The sequence below is a fragment of the Clarias gariepinus genome, chromosome 3 (genome assembly GCF_024256425.1).
Source record: "Clarias gariepinus isolate MV-2021 ecotype Netherlands chromosome 3, CGAR_prim_01v2, whole genome shotgun sequence".
Classification (NCBI taxonomy): Eukaryota; Metazoa; Chordata; class Actinopteri; order Siluriformes; family Clariidae; genus Clarias; species Clarias gariepinus.
In genome coordinates, this window is record NC_071102.1 from 43,449,659 (window position 1) to 43,466,767 (window position 17,109).

The 17,109-nt window shown below is 43.3% G+C and overlaps 1 protein-coding gene across 2 annotated transcripts; it reads left to right on the top strand.

Moving 5' to 3' along the window:
• Positions 1 to 399: 399 nt before the first annotated feature.
• Positions 400 to 16,221, top strand: mxi1 (max interactor 1, dimerization protein). Of its 2 annotated transcripts, none has more exons than XM_053492607.1 (6): positions 400 to 995; positions 3,416 to 3,524; positions 6,666 to 6,695; positions 11,796 to 11,910; positions 12,619 to 12,793; positions 13,856 to 16,221. In XM_053492607.1, exons 1-6 carry the CDS (start codon positions 794 to 796, stop codon positions 14,017 to 14,019), a joined length of 795 nt encoding a protein of 264 aa, XP_053348582.1. In that variant the 5' UTR covers positions 400 to 793; the 3' UTR covers positions 14,020 to 16,221. The 2 variants fall into 2 exon arrangements, with proteins under 2 accessions (XP_053348582.1, XP_053348583.1); XM_053492608.1 differs by lacking the exon at positions 400 to 995 and adding an exon at positions 2,705 to 3,167.
• Positions 16,222 to 17,109: the final 888 nt, after the last annotated feature.

Sequence of the window (17,109 nt, forward strand, 5' to 3'; positions counted from 1 at the left end):
AACACTACTATTATGTTTATGCATGTATAAACTTTAAAAACTTTTAGAAAAGACATGTAACTAAAGTGGTTAGCCTTGCACCACCAGGTTCCGCGTTCGATTCCCAAAGACATGCGGATTAAACTAATTGGCGTTCCCAAATTGCCTGTAGTGTATGAATGTGCGTGTGAGTCTGTGTATCTGTGTGAGCCCTGTGATGGGTTGGTCCAGGGTGTACCCCGGCTCATGCTCTAAACCTGTATACAGAATAAAGAAGTGTAGACCATGAAGTCGATGTAAACGGAGTAAACATTACTGAGCCTTAATTTATGATTCCTCTTGCCACTCGCTGCCTTTACTAATCTTGCACAAAAAAAAATTGATGTAAACTTGCTTCGCTTGGCTTTCCACTAACGTCTTGATTGGATGTACGTGCAACCGGCTCGGACGCTTGTATGCTGAAAATAATTTGGAATGAAGTTTATTTCTTAAGCCGAAAATTCGCACGGCGGGGGCGGTCATGCGCTGAGGTAACACTGTACGATGGAGTTTGGATTGGAAGGCGTGGCCTAGCATACAGGGCGGAGCTAACGTTGCAGGCATTAACGCGCCGGCACTAGGACCCTGCGGCTTGCTGAGATCTCTGCGCGCGCTCTCTCTCTCTCTCTCTCTGATCCCGAACTGATCTGAGAGGCTGAGAAACTAAAGTGCGCGTCACATTCAGCGCGGCATCACGCACGGGGCATCACGCACGGGGCATCACGCACGGGACTTCTGCCAACTATAGCACACAAAGACACACGGGGACAGAAACATGCTGAGGAGTGAGAGGCAGAAACGGGATGCCAGGGCTGAGGAGTGTGAGAGCGGCTCGGACAGCCGGAGTGTGGACGCGTGTGAGTTCAGTGCGGTGTTCGGCTGCGGGGACTCGGCTTCCATCGGCACTTTCCTCCAGAACGTCCAGGTCCTGCTGCAGGCGGCCAGCTACATCGAGAGAGCCGAGAGGAAGGATGGAAGTAAGTGATGAGCTTCTGCATGAGTGTGTGTGTGTGTGTGTGTGAGATGTGATCAGGTTGCCTGGAGCACCTGCGCTTATTCAGACTGAGACAACAAAGGACCGGGTTCACGCGCGAGCGCAGTGCGCGCGCGAGACGGGCCACAAGGGTTACAAAAATCACAAATCCTTTGATCTTCTTTCTTTCTTTTTAACGTTCACAATAGATCATTGACTGTATTGATTTCTAGCACCATTTCAGTCCCTTATTCCATCCCTTCATCCCTCCATCCATAGGGCTGCACATGCATTATGGACCTGAGTGCTGGTGTTCCTTTTTTTTTTTTTTTTTTTTTAAATATTATTATTATTAGTCCATTTCCTGATATAAACTGCACCACTTTTATTACGTCATATTTACAAAACCTCATGTAAACTCTCAACTGTGGTCTGTTGCACGTGCATGAACGTAGTATATTGTATTGTATATTATTATATACAATACAGCTTATAGAACAAAGTTACAGTTCTGGCACCAAGGTTAGTGTCTCTCTCTCTCTTTTTCTCTCTTTCTCTCTGTGCGAGTGTGTGCATGTGCGTGTGCTAACGCGTTATGTAATGCATTTCACTCGATAAAACTAGACAAAAAGGCAGGTATATTAATTGTAATATTGTAGTAATATTGTAGTAGTTGTTCTTTGGTCATGCATGAGCTACTTTTAATCATGCACTGGATCAGTAATAAGATATAACACAAACACACACTGAGAGGTTTGTGTAATGAGCACAAGTATAAATAAATGAATAAATAAACAAGTCTGATGAAGATATAAAAAATTTGCATTTGACTTATTGTTCTATCTATCTATTTAGCCTTCTGTCTATTCTTCTACTTAAAAGGTATTTTAGGTTACATGTTGAATACTATGCTTGCTTAGATTAATAATTATATAATAATTATATATTTATCTAGAAGTAATTATAGAACTAATTATTATGATATTGAAGTGATTGAGTGATTTATCAATAACAAAAAGGCCTGAATCCCAAACGGACATTGTTTTCTTCCTTGTACAATATAAAGACGTGAATGGACGTGCAAAACATAGGTTAACACGCATAAATCCATCATGTGTCATTTAATTTCTTCTGCGTGGTCTTTAATGTTTAAACTTCCCCATGTCTACTTCCTGGTGTGTGTGCATGTGTGGGTGTGCTCACATGGCTTCCGCATGAGAACTTTTCTCCGCCCTGATTGGTTGAGGCCGGAGGTGTTGATCACGCCCACAAATGGGACGTTCCAATCAAACGCTGCGGTGTTGTCCGTGACGTCAGGTGTTGCTGGGGCTCCCGATTACGGAAGCGGTTATGTGAAGTGCGGTTTTAATTAATAAAAAAGAAAAAAGAAATAGAGAGAAAGTGTATTATCATTTTAAATAAAACTTACCTAAACACATCATAGATAAATATACACATTTAAAAATAATAATAATATAAAAAATGATATTGTACTTATTGAGTCGTTTGAAACGAATCAAGCGTTTTGTGAGTGTTTCGACTCCACCACGGTTTCGGTTCCGAACAAACTAAACACAACACCAAGGTGTGAGAAAAGTGCCTACGTGCGCCGCGTGACCTGGTCGAAAGAACGACGTCATCCAGAATGCCTTGCGTCTGCGCATGCGCACTCTGCGTTCTTCTCAGCTGTGGAGCTAGGTAAACAAACTGCAGGAGGAGAGAGACACGCATATAAATACACACACACACACGCAGCACAGGAGTCAGGCTTGCTCTGTTTTTTGTATAGTTTGTATTCACTTTATATACTTTTTTAGTCTTAAGTGGATTCTTAACTTTTGCAGTTTTAACAGCGTTGTGTTTGTTTAAACAGCGCTCGTGTGTTTTTTTTTTTTTTTTTTTGCTAACCGAACTGAAGCGCGTTAGAGACATTTAGAAGATTTTATTCTCTTATTTATCACAATCAGGTCGACGTTTTGTTTGTTCGAGCCTGATTGATTTATAAATCACACAAAAGCTGATTTTTTTTTCTACATTTGTTGGATAACCAGACTGAGATCTATCTATTTGGGAAGAAATAGGCCTGTTTTTTTGCTCTTTATAAACACCATGACTGCAGTGCTGAACATCCAGAGGCTGCTGGAAGCTGCTGAGTATTTAGAGAGAAGGGAAAGAGGTAAAAATAAAGAGCATATACTAATAAAGATGGAGCAGTGCTTGGGTTATGGTTGTGTTTGTTTGTAGAGGTGTATGTGATGGTGAATAGTGAGTGAGTGCCACGTCGTGCTCCTGCTGCTGCAGGTCGTGTAGAAACGAAACGAAAGTCATGAAAGGAGAGTCGCCATTTAATAACGCTCGTGCGCTTTCATTTCATGTACATTTTTTTTTTACATGTTTAAATTTTTTCTCTCTCTCTTCCTCCAGAGTGTGAACATGGATACGCCTCGACGTTTCCGTCCATTCAGAGCCCCAGCAGCTACCAGCAGAGACAGAGAAAATTTCGCAACAAAAAGCACAACAGCAGTCACAACAGGTAAACCAAACAATTATTTATTTGTTTATTTGTTTTATATAGATGTATATTTGTTCTTTTCTGTACATTCCTTTTTAATAATGTGATGTTAATCTATATGTAAAAGCGGAGGCATAACGTCACGTTCGCTCGTCTTCATGGTTTATTACAGTATTTACGGTAATCATTCAGCGTCTCGGTGGGATTTTAAATTGCACGTGCGCGTCTTCCTTAACCCGCTCGTGCAGGTGTCAAGCACCCAGAGGGGGAGAGGAGAAAAGAGGCGGGGGCGGGGGGATCGCGCTCGTGCGGCTCATCAGCTGATTGTCAAACGGCAGCGCTGCTGCAGCAGCGCGAGCGCTTAAGGGAGCGTCGCGCAACTGACATCCCCTTCCAAAAACAAAAAACGCAAAACTGTCTGATCCTGTTTTTGTTTTTTTTTTTCATGTTGTAATGACGTCATTTAGGAAACTACTCGCGTTGTATGAAATCTGACAGAGTTTGACAGACGATAGCAAAGTGGAGTGTGAACAACACATCTAGTTCTAGTGCTCTTCATAACCCCTGGTACACAGTGAGCGCTGTACAGTTTTGATTCTAAACCTTTTTGCAAGGAATTTGCCTCAGCATATGAGCTGGTTGTGCATACTTCAGGTTGCGTGCACTTCTGGGGTTTTTTTTTCACATAAAGGACTTTTTTTTTTTCGTTTAAATATCTTTTGTCATGCAAAAAAGCTTAAAAACCAGGAACCTTCCTGCCATAAGATTTTTTTGCCGTGCATTTCTATTAGCTAAAGCACGTCCCTTACGCTAAAAACGCTTCTCATATTTCTTGAGTTGAGCCTAAAACTAACACCGTGCTTCAGGTGGACGTGTGAGCCAAAAGAAAAATGCAAAACTGCTTGTTTCTTGTGATTTTTTTTTTTTTTTTTTTTTTTTTTTCATAATTTTGGAAAAAAACTCTGGTTGTATGAACATGCCGTTTTGGACCGACGCCTAGCGAAGATGAGCGCTAGCAACACATCCAGATCAACCCCTGGTACCTTGAGAACCCTGTGTTTTTGATTCGCAAGTAGTCCTGGGACTCAGTCTGGACTCAACCCACATGTCTGTTTTTTTTTTTTTTGTTCTTTTTCCTCCCCACATAAGGGGTTATTTAGTTTTATTATTTTGGAGCAAATAATGGTAAATTGATAAAAAAAAAAGCATTTTGGACTTGCTGAACAGGTTGTGAATTTTCCCACGATCCCTAGCCATGTTTTATTTACAGCAAGCTCTTGTTCTCCGGCTGTCAAGGTGAATTGGAGCACTTCTACTTCTTCTTCTTCTTTAGAATAGTTCTCCGTCCTTCCCTCATCCTCACCTTTGCAGATTAAGATCAGATCTAATAACCATGTCCTTCTTTTTAACCCAAACAGTCTTCTCAAATCGAAACCGCAGGGAGCTTTCCGTGTTTTGCATCCTCACACTTGCATGTTTTTCTGTTTTGTGAAGAGAGAGGAGATGGTAGGGGAAGGGCAGGGTTCACTTTGGCTTTCTGCCTTCCTTACCTGACGCTAGACATTTTGACGACTGCAAATATTTCTGGGTCCGTGCGGAACAAAAGCAAAGGAGCTTTCAAGCGTGAGTGTGAAAGAATCACCGCTGCTATCTGATCTGTCGCGGCATACCTGCGCGAGCGTGCTAGCCCTCCCTGCTACAATAGGGTTGTAATGAGGATGGGTGAGCAGAGCGATTAGGGGTGATAATAACGTTTATCGCAGACCCTCCGGGACGCACAGGCATACTGTTACATGCCATGTTTGTCTCCTGCTGTTCGTCTGGTCTCCATTTGGTTCCAGTCACGCGTGCAGCCTCAGCTCACGCCTGGGACAAGTTTACATTTCCTTGGCACGCTCTTAACCCGGGCGCTCTACCGTGTTTGCATCGGTAAAAAGTGGATTTATTCATCAAAAAATGTTATTCGGTAGAACTTTAAATGCATTGTGACATCATAAAGCCTTCTGTTTATTTACATTCAGTCACCATTGCTTGATCAACGCACCATGTCTCCTTCATATTTAGGAGAAATTAATAAATCCACCAGATTGATGGACCGAGACCAACATGTCACCATTCCAGCATATATATATATATATATATATTTTTGGAAGTCTGAGGAAACCGGAGAACCTCAGGGGTCCCCCCTAGGACCGCTTCACATTTAAATGGCCACGTCACAGCCTTAACGTTGTTTGTATGTACAGTCTCTCGCCAGCGGATTTGGGTTTCCTTTAAAAGAGACCTCCTGGAAGGTCTGACTGTCCAAAGAACATTGGAGTGTCGTTGTTCCTGTCAGTTTTAAGGTCAGACATCCTTCGAATAACTTACTGGTTTATCAAGAGGGTTTAGTATCAGGCTGTTCAAATGATAGTTTTTTTTTTCCCCAAGGTAGTTCAATCATGGGATCAGTGCAAGATGAAGAGATATGCATGTTTTGCGTGCGCTTCCCTGACATCAAGCATCCTGTCACACGCTGCAGAAAGTCCGCCCCCCCTGCCCCTTTTCATCCTTTCTTCTTCCTCCTCTTTCGTGCAGTAGAGCAGGTCGAGCACGATGCAGCGCTCAAAGCGTAAAAAAAAAGAAAAGGGAAAAAACACACGGAGATCCTGCCGAGCATTTCCTCTCGCACGAGACTCGCTTTACATTATTTACATCACAGTTGCTCGGAGGGGGAGGGTCGGTTAAGAGGACTTCCTCACATGCTCAAGATTGCATGCCAGATTCTTCCTTTGTCTTTTTTTGTCTTTTCCTTGTCCCAAGTGACTTCCAGAAAAAAAAAGATGTATTAGTCTAAATGAGAGATAGAAGAAGTAAACAATCCTCTAAGAATAGACGTCCAGACAGTTGGGTTAACATCTAAAGTGTTGACAAACACTAAACTAGAGAATGTTAGGTTAACAGGACTTGGTTTATTTTATTTCTCATCCTCCTTCTAAGCACTCTCGTGTTAAACCTCAAAGCGACACACTACACACTCAGCATGCCGATGTTTGCATTCGTGTTTGCATTATGCTCTATGACTTTGACGCTGGAATTTGACTTTTTTTTTTTTTATCTCGTTTTAAAATGCCATCTGTAATTTTTTTTCTTTCTTTTTTCTCCCCTGTCTTTCTTGCGCAGGTCAACACACAACGAGCTGGAAAAGAACCGGTGAGTCCGAGCTCTTTCCACATCTCACAAACACAGCAGTAAGGCAAGAAGGGAATCCACCATGTTGAGTTAAATAGGTTTTAGTAGTAATCGGTGATACAATATGGCTGCTCAGAGTATTGGACAGACAGTCAGGGTCACAGTTACAACTTGTGGTTAAGGCAGTACACCGTAATTATGTCATAAATTAATGCTGCATCAGCCGAATCTGAATCGTAGCGTCTGCTCGTAGGTCAGGCTGCCAAAACTGAAACCAAGACGTGACCCACTTGTGTAATCTATAACGTCCTCCGCGCACCTCACTCGAGCCCTTCCTTATGCAACGCCGGCCGGCAGAGTTTCCTGTTACAGTCCAGAGAAGCGGGCGTTACGGTCATGTGACACTGCGCAACCAAAAAGGCGAGGAATTGCTTAACTTTGGCGTGACCGATCCGTCTCAAGTCCATCTATAGTGCGTTTACCCTGGAGACCAAGTAAAGTCCAGTCATGGTGTAAAAGGAGAGGGCGGAGCCATTTATGAAAGTATACGGTTTATCCCCTGTGCAGAAGTACGGTTCCACCTTGTTGCGCTACATAGTCAAGTACATGTTATGTGATTAAACCGGTCACGTTTTTTTCATTGTTTAACATTTCCATAGTGACGAATCATTGAACCTGTCTTTCATATAATGTAGAAAAGCCTACGATTGTTTCCCTAAAGGAATGAGTCTCCAGTCTGAGTCTTTCTGTTAGAAGAGCCCGCTTAAATGGTGTGGTAAAGTGGTGAATCTGTCTTTGCTTAACATCCTCCTGTGTAATCAAGTTAGCATTGCAGTCCATATATTTCATCCGTGTTGCGCAGCTCTACAGAGGAACCAGCGTAAGGCGATTGTGTTAGTGTGGCACGGTGGTGGGGGTCAAATCAGCATGATAACCTCCTGCCCTCGGAGTGATCGATCACATGACGGACAAGCCCGGGATCTCGGCAACAGTCAGGAAACATCAGTGATCGTCTCTCGTATATCACGTGTCTCGGGAAAGTACGCACAGCAGATACGCAACCACAAGTGGAAATAGCAAGAATACAGGTTTCTGTCCAAACGGCCCATTTATAGTAAAGGAGAACTGTCCTGTGTAAGTGTGTGTGTATGTGTGAGAGAGAGAGAGTTTGTACTGCTAAGCCAACTGGTTGAGCGAGATATCAGTCAGACACTGTTTGTCATCAGCAGACACACTGATGTCACGCTATTTCTCGCTCCGCGCGCACAGGAAGACTAGCGCGTCGCCATTGTTTCCTCAGATATTTGTTTTTGAGGTCTGTACATCCTCTTCGATCTCGCCAAACTCAACCACAAGGCCTTTACCAACACGTCCTCGGCTGAAAAGCGCACGGCTAAGCCAGCCGACTCGTTCATGGAAAAGATACGGCAAAAATAGAAACCGAAAGCGCCGACTGTTTTGCGTGACACTTTGCATTGTCATGCAAGCATTCTCACGCGATGTCACGTTTTTTTTTTTTTTTTTTTAATTTCTGTGTCAATTAGAAACTTATCAGCCTGTCCTCCAGTCAAAGGCTGAAAATAACACCAGACATTAAAAACAGTGCGTACAAGCGGATCTTCTGATTCTGTTTTGCCCCGAGATCAAGCGGGTGTTTGACGTTTCTTTTTATTGTGGTTCAGGCGTTTGAAGTTTAAAGAAGACAGGAACAACCACTTAAAAGAGGAACAGGAAGCGGCAAGACGCAGACTGTAAACACAGCACACACAATCAGCTCTCGCAAAATATGCACCCAGCAGCCACACACACACACACACACACACACACACACACATGCATAAAGAGAGATGAAACATATAAGCCCCTGGCGGACACAAGATGGCCGCTGACGGCACGCAAATGCATTCCGCTTTTTTTACATACCATCTCTCTCTCTCTCACACACACACACACACACACACACATATACGAAGCGTTTTGTAAGCTTGTTTGGGAGAAATCAGATTAAATTAGAAGGTGTCCGAGTGAGGACAATCATGACATGTGACCAGAGCTAGCGTTAGCAGGTTTTATTGCAAGTCTACCTCATAAAGTGATTTCGAGAATATTCCTGAAGTGAAAGTTACCATGTTTACACATTTTTTTTTCAGCTTTATAAAAAAAAGTTTCTGGTTAATTTGGGGGCGGGGGGGCGGTGGTGATCACACAGCTGTGTAAGACAAGTTATAGTTTGTGAACATCCAATCAGCTACTTGTTGCTATGTGGCGTCAGTCTGACGGTGTGATCCTATTGGTCAGAGGGCGACGAAGACGTCCTCTGTTTTTGTTTTCTGGTTTTTTTTTAGCTGTGAAGCAACTTCCTCAAGTTTATTAGTGACATAATGATGTTCTATGTTCAGCAAAGTGTGTGTGTGTGTGTGTGCATTTGTGTGTGTGCATTTGTGCGCGCGTGTGTGAGCGTGTAATGTCTTGTGTCTCTCAAATGCCTGTACCAAACTGGGACTGCTTGTTCTGTACTCGTGTGTGTGTGTGTGTGTGTGTGTGTGTGTGTGTGTGTGTGTATGTGTGTGTAATAAGCGTTCCTTGGCTGGCCAAATCAGCTTAGCACGGCTCAATCTCTGGACAGAACATCACAACATAACACACACTCGCACATGCTTCAGCTCAGCAGATTCACTATTTATACGCACACACACACACACACACACACACACCCATAGTGGTTCCTGTGTATAAATCCCTTACTGTACCCTAGAACTCATCCTGATTTGAGACGAGGCCCTGACAGACCTGAGGTCACCCGCCCTGGTGTAACACCTTCACAGAACTTCTCACCACGTTTCCATACAGTACTGAAGGTTCTGATTAGTACCGGTACCGCGCTGTGCGCAGAAGCACGTTTGTGAGCGCAGGTGTACGCTTTGCAGTCAGCAGTGCACTCGTTTGCGAGTGTTAGACTGAGAGTGTGTCCCTGCGAGAGTTTGCGATTGAATCTTTGAGTTTGTTTTTTGCGAGTGCTGGTGCATTTTAAAGAGCGACTGCAGTTCCAAGTGTTGTACGAGTGTGTTTTTTTTTAATTTTTTTTACGAGTGCCAGATTACAAGGACTTTGTTTGCGAGTGCTAGTTTTATGCCGCGTCTTTTGCGAGTGCCGGTGTACGAGTGCTTGTGAGCGTAAAGGCAAAAATGACATTAGTGCAGGTGTGCACGAGTTAAGGATTTTGCGAGTCTTCGCCAGTTGTGCGAGTGCCAGTTTTGCAGTTTTGGAGTGTTTTCAGCCGGCGGTGTGTAAGTGCAGCTTTGTGAGCGTGTGCTTGTGAGTGCCAGAGCCCAGGAGCATGTTTGCAAGAATGCGAGTAGTGTGTGTGTGTGTGTGTGTGTGTGTGTGTGTGTGTTAGGATTAAATATCCATCAGCAAGAGCTTCTCTTCAAAGCGACAGAATGGTTTTCTGGTAACATCTGGCAGCAGCTGTGTTCTCTATCAGTGTGTGTGTGTGTGTGTGTGTGTGAGAGAGTGTGTGTAAGAGAGTGTGAGTGTGTGTGAGAGTGTGCAAGAAAGAGAACAAGTCTGAACATGTACGCTGCTGTTTTGCTGAGTTCAGCTAACTTCTTTTCTTCTCAGGGTATTGGTGAGCACAGTAAACACAACCTGTGTGTGTGTGTGTGTGTGTGTGTGACTGTGTGCATGTTTGTAGCCACGGCACCGCAGGTCAGTCTTCTGACAACACGCTGGCGTGTCGTACGGGCGTGGGTTTACAAGAACTCGCGTGTTGTGTAATCATGCCACAGATGGAGTGTCATTCACACAGCTTGGGAAGAGCTATTCTTGGATACACACTCAGTCATGCCACATCCCACACACACACACACACGCACGCACACATATAGAGGTGCTGATACTACCCACACACACTCCTGTTGAAGCGGGCTGAGGTTACACCCTTGAGGAATGCCTTTGTTTGTCGCTAAATCAGAACCTGGAAAGAGAGTGTGTGTGTGTGTGTGTGTGTGTGTGTGAGACCAGGATGAGACTTTCGTGTAATTGTTACAGTGTACATCGGTTACACGGTTTCAGTATCGTTCTGTCGATTATCCGTACGAGCTCGTGTAACGGCGCACGTTTGCGTTTCTGCGGCAACGCCAGCGCAACAGACCTCGTCCCGTTAGTCACGACCTCTTGTGTAAGGAGCAGGGTGTGTCGCCGTGGTTACTGACTTGCATGTTACACCTCTGTTTCCAAACTCACTCACGAACTTCCTCTCAGGCACAGTGTGTGTTACATCACGTCACTTACAGTGTGCTACTCAGTGTGTGTCGGGTGTGTGTAGAGATAGTGTGTGCTGGTTGTGAGGGTGTGTGTGTGTGCTGGTTGTGAGGGTGTGTGTCGGGTGTGTGTTTAACGTTATTATTATTATTATTATTATTAAAGTGATTGCAGCGGTTTTCCTTCTCAGGACGTGAGGGGTGATGGTGGTACAGAAGAACTTTGTTACTCTAATGACCGGTTGTTGTGTGTGTCTGTCTGTGTGTGTGTGTCTGTGTGTGTGTATTTCTGTGTGTGTGTGTGTCTGTGTTCATTACACTGGGTCTCTGATAAGGCACACAGTAAATCTGCTGGTTATCTTCACTGGCGCGACGTGTGTGAGACGTCAGAGTATTGAGAGTGTGTGTGATGGGGACAACAAAGCAGACGCGCGCACACACACACACACACACACACACAGAGACACACACACACACACACACAGGCCTGATAAGGCATGGGATTTAGCCGTCACGAACCAGACATTACACACATAGGGGACACACAGATAGTCATCTCTCTCACACACACACACACACACACACACACAGACAGACTTTCATCCACTCCACACAAAATGAAAGGAATTCCTCAGATTTTTGTGTTACGTCTTGGCGTTTGTGATCGTGTGTGTGTGTGTGTGTGTGTGTGTGTGTGTGTGTGTGTGTGACCCAGTGACCTCATACACACCGTCTAGTGATCCACAGAGAGGGAAGATTATTGTGTATGATGTTGGAAAAATGTGTGGAAGTGAATGATTAAGCTGTAAATAACCATGCTTTTATTGTCCCTGTGTGTGTGTGTGTGTGTGTGCTGTAGACGAGCCCACCTGCGTCTTTGTCTGGAGCGATTGAAGGCTCTCATCCCGCTGGGACCCGACTGCAACCGTCACACTACACTGGGCCTCCTCAACAAAGCCAAAGCACACATAAAGGTAACACACACACACACACACACACACACACACACACACACACACCTGCTGAGCCTGCTTATCAAAGACAAAACACGTATAAATGTTACACACACGTAATGTTGCATGTGTACAGTGTGTGTGTGCGTGTGTGTGTGTGTGAACTTGTTGAACTCGCCAGCAGCCATCTTCACTTTTTTTTTTTTTTAAATCGAGTCCTGTTGCGGTCTGATTAGGTGTGTGTGTGTGTGTGTGTGTGTGTGTGTGTGTGTGTGTGTGTGTGTGAGATCAGAAGTTTCTCAGAATTCAGTCGTGTTCTTTAAAAACGTTGTGGATTTTCATGTAACATATTTTTAGCTTGGGCTTCATCGATTTATTGACTGTGTGTGTGTGTGTGTGTGTGTGTGTGTGTGTGTGTGTGTGTGGCCTCGGGTCGTGTTTTATTATCCTGTCATAGTGTCACTAGACACATTAAGAGGAGTGTGTGTGTGTGTGTGTGTGTGTGTGTGTGTGTGTGTATTGATCTCAGATGATGTAGTAAGTGCATCCACATAAGCCTGAGGGAGCGAGCGCATGCGCACACACACACACACACACACACACACACACACACACACACACACACACATATATATATACTGTATATATTTATATTTTAACTTTACATGAAAGCCTGAATGATCGAAACCTCGTGTGTGTGTGTGTGTGTGTGTGTGTGTGTGTGTGTAGAAGCTGGAGGAGGCCGACCGGAAGTCTCGGTACCAGCTGGAGAGTTTGGAGAGGAAGCAGAGGCACCTCAGGAGGCAGCTGGACTCCCTCCGGGGGGGCACGTGTACCACCGAGAGGGTTCGCACAGACAGCCTGGGCTCCACCCCCTGCTCGGAGCGCTCCGACTCAGACCAAGGTACACACACACACACACACACACACACACAAATATAATAAACATTACCATGCAGGATGTAAATTGGGTGCCAGTACTTTTCGTTTCCTTTTCCAGGACAGATTGTGTTTTATGTGAAGGTTTGCGGTTAAAACGGTTTGTGTTCTTCATTACGGTACGCTCTAATCTCCGTCAAGAAAAAAAAAAAAGACAGACAGACTCCACTCGCTGTGAGAACACCAGCGCTTCCTTTTTAAAAAAAAATGGAATACGATGTGTCTAATATTTGTTGTTACACCACACTGCACACTGTCTTCATGCATGAGTTATTAAACACCACTATGAGCACCGAAGCGAGGAGCGTGTTTGTAGTTCCTCGAGAAATCCCCGACAACTCATTTCAACTTCTTGTCTTTCAAGGAATTCCACGACGATACAAGTCAATTCAATTCAATAAACAAAACAATTTAGGGCCAGTTGCAAAAAATAAATAAATAAAATAAATGAAAAAAAAAAAAAGTCACTAGTTCAAACGCCAAATAAAATAACATAAATAATATTGGAAGGATTATGAAAGGAATAAGTCTGTTAGTGCAAAAAAAAAAAAGCTTGAATAAACATCTGTATAACTCTAAAAGTAAAAATACGAAACGCTCATGATTTCTGGAAATAATCGCCTTCTCACAGACTGCTGCTCCAATCACAAAGGATTTTAGAATCTGGTTTAATAATAATAATATATTTTCTCTCTCAATCTGTCAGCACTAGTCTGAATATATAAAACGTATACTTTTGATCTGATAAGTTTTAATGTCGTAAGAAAAACGATTTCTACCCGAACACTTTAAAGAACTTTTACAATCTCTAGCAAGAACCTTTTACAGAATCTTGTTCACACCATGTATTTATTATTAATTATTCGAATTTTTTTTACTTAACCTTGTTTTTCCTTTAAAATCATTTTCTTTATATCTATAACTTAATTTTATATTCGTTGAATGTTTAATATGCATCTGCCATGAAGCTGATATGGCAATAAACCCTAATACAAACCCCCGTTTCTCTCTCTCTCTTTCCCCGCAGAAGAGATCGAGGTGGACGTCGAGAGCACCGAGTTCTCCCATGGAGAGCTGGATAGCGTGAGCACGGCCAGCACCAGCGACCTGGATGACCACAGCAGCCTGCAGAGCCTGGCCAGCGACGAGGGCTACTCCTCCTGCAGCGTCAAGCTAGCCTTCAACTCGTAGACGCGCAGCACGGACGCACACGCGCACACTCGAGCGACGCGAGCAAGCAACTCCCGACCCGACCTGACCTCCCCCCCCACCACCACCACCACCACCTTGTACCAGTCCACTCCAGTCCGCTCCACTCTACCACTACCGAACCCCTTCGCCAGAATCCGACAGGTGACCAGAGCACGAGAGCCCCCCCCTCCTCCTCCTCCTCCTCCCCCTCTTCACTCAGAGCAGCGTTCTGATTGGCTGATTGAATGTACACTGCCTTAAATGGCCTCCTCTCGCTTTGTCTCTCTCTTTTTAAACATGATCGATTTGATTTGGTTTTATTTAAATTATTATTATTATTTTTTTTCTTTGGTGAGAGCTGGTGATCTGGTTACCTGTCGCTTTCTAACGTTCTGAGGCGCCGCGACTGCAGTGCGAAGCGCGTACAACCTGGACGTCCTCCGCAGCGCTGCATATCAAGGTCAGCCGCCATCCTAAAGGCTGAGTGAGGCATGAACTCTGTGCCCCGAATGGTGCTACACTGCTGAAAAGAACCCGACGAACGCGTCTCGTCACGGAAGTGGGACGATCCTTTTTTTCGGAGGGAAAAAAAAACAAAACAAAAACAACAACAAAAAAAATGTCTTTCTTACGGTGCGTTTTATGGTGCATTAAAAAAAATAAAGTTTTAAAAAACAAACAAAAACAATTCGTCGGAAGCAGCCAAGCCAAGTCGTGCTTCCGTCTAGCAGCTGCAACGTAGACGTCCCTCCTAGCAGTAACGAGCAATAACTCCTCTAGATCCATCTCTTCTTCTTTTTTTTATTTTTTTATTTTCTTCTTCCCCCTCCCTCTTTTTCCGTCCAAAAACCATAATTTGCTTGTTTTTCTTTTTCTTTCTGTTTTTTGTATATAATACATAAATAGTTTAATAAATTAAGAAAAGGAGTTTAAACAAAAAAAACAAAAAAACAAAAAAAAAAAAAGAAGCTAGATTCCTATGGGTAGCCTCTGTTGCTGTTCGTCTTGTGTTTTATTTTGTGCGTTTTAAATTATATTTTTGCAAAGATCCTCCTATCCTTCTCGGATTGCTCTGACAGAGTGGCATGGACAGTATTACGCTTTTTGCTCAATGAACCTATTTTTTTTTTCTTTGTTATTTTTCTTTTTTTCTCATTTTCTTTCCAACTAAAATAAAAGGAAGGAAGGAAGGAAAGAAAGAAGGAAGGAAGTCTCCTGGACAGCGCCAGCAGCGGGACCTCTGAGCACCGGACCTCCCGTTCTACGAGCGGCGCTCTTTTTTTATTTATTAGATATCTGTCGTTGATTCTGTTCCTCTGTGTGCGTGCATGAGTGTGTGAGAGTGTGTGTGCGTGTTGCTGTTGAAGCTGAGAGGCATTCCACTAGCGCGCCTGGAGGTCCGAGGTCCCACGTGCTGCGTCTGATCTCCCACTCGTTATTTATCAATGGAAGGACGTCATATTTATTCAACTCTTCCCTGTTCCAGCATTGGAAGAGTGTTTTATTTTTATTTGTTTTCTATTTAAAATTGTTGTTGCTTTTTTTTTTTTTACTTCATTTTTATTTAACTCATCGTGAGCTGTGTGTTCGTGCACTAGCTCAACTGAACACGGTTTTTATGTTTCAACACCCAGGCCAAACCACACACAAAAATCGCGTCTCTCTTTCTCTTTTTGTTTTCTTTCTGTAACAACCACCTTTTCATGCATTCTTTACATCAGCGTGGTTCTTACCCCCCTTTAATCTGCACTTAAATCTGGGACCCATGTGTCGAGAACTCGGCACTTCCTGACCCACCACACACACACACACACACACACTTAGCATTAAGCAGGTGATCTGCGATCCGTCGAGCAACATCAGGCTCGGCCTCACTAGTGCTGATTTATTAGAATCTACAGTCATAAATAACGCTGATCCTGAATCAGTGTTTAGTGAAATCAGGAGTCTGATCTGAGATCAGTGCCCGTGAACTTTCTAAAGTCGTGTCGCTCATCATTAGTGTGTGTGTTCGTGAGAGATCAGGAAGCTGCGGTTAACAGGGAGTGGGTCCCGTAGATGAAGCTATCTATCGCACTCGATCGAGGTCCTGCCGTGACTTTCACGGACATTCTTTTGTCAAACATGCACTCTGATTCCAGCTGTAAGTCCAATTGCAATACTTACAATAAAACACAGATTGTCTGAGTTGAAGACCAAAAACATGACTGTGTGGTTGTATGTTCTGTTTTTTTTTTTTTTCCTACGTCAACTCACATACAGTTTCTATAGCAACAGCATGTGTTAAAGGCATGTAAAAGGCAGAGACAAAATTTTTAATTACGCTTTTTAAAGAAAAAAGGTACGTTTTAAGGAAGGAGTCTCCAGTGTCAGTTTCAGACACGACATGCTGTATTCCCTGTCAAGTGAGACTCGTGCGTTTATAGATAAAATAATATGAAAGCAAGAACTTGTTTCCTGAATATTCAACATTAAATGTGAACAGAAAAAACATACAGTAGGCATTTAAAAGTTTTAGTGTACAAATAAAACACTTCAGGACTCCCACACTGACACCTAATGCTTTATATATAATACATACTAGGGTTAATCACTATACGACAAATATATTAAGATATTTATGATTTTATGACTATCTGCTTTAATGATATTTTTACCAGGAAGTTTTTTTCCACGCACTTGTTTGTCTGAATTAAATTTAAACCTGATTTGAGTAACAGGATTGAAGTTTGTGCTGTTGGAATAAAAAAAATCAGGATTATCTCAGAGATGGGAAAAAAAAGAGGAATTCTTAGGTAAAATGATTTAAACTAATAAGACCTTTATCTTTGTTTCATGCAACATTTGAAATGAAGTTCCTGTGTGCACTGTACTACAGATGGCTTAAAGCCAGGTAGTCTCAAAACAGAGTTCTACCTCCACCTAGTGCACATGAGTGGTGTTGCAAACTTAATAAGATTCCAGCAAATATTTATTCATACATATAGATTTCTATGTAGCAAATCTCATGCACCAGATACTTCATGTTTTCGGCTGAATTTCCCCTTTAAGAGCCTCCGCTCCGCGCGAAATGCCGCCGGGCCTCAATTT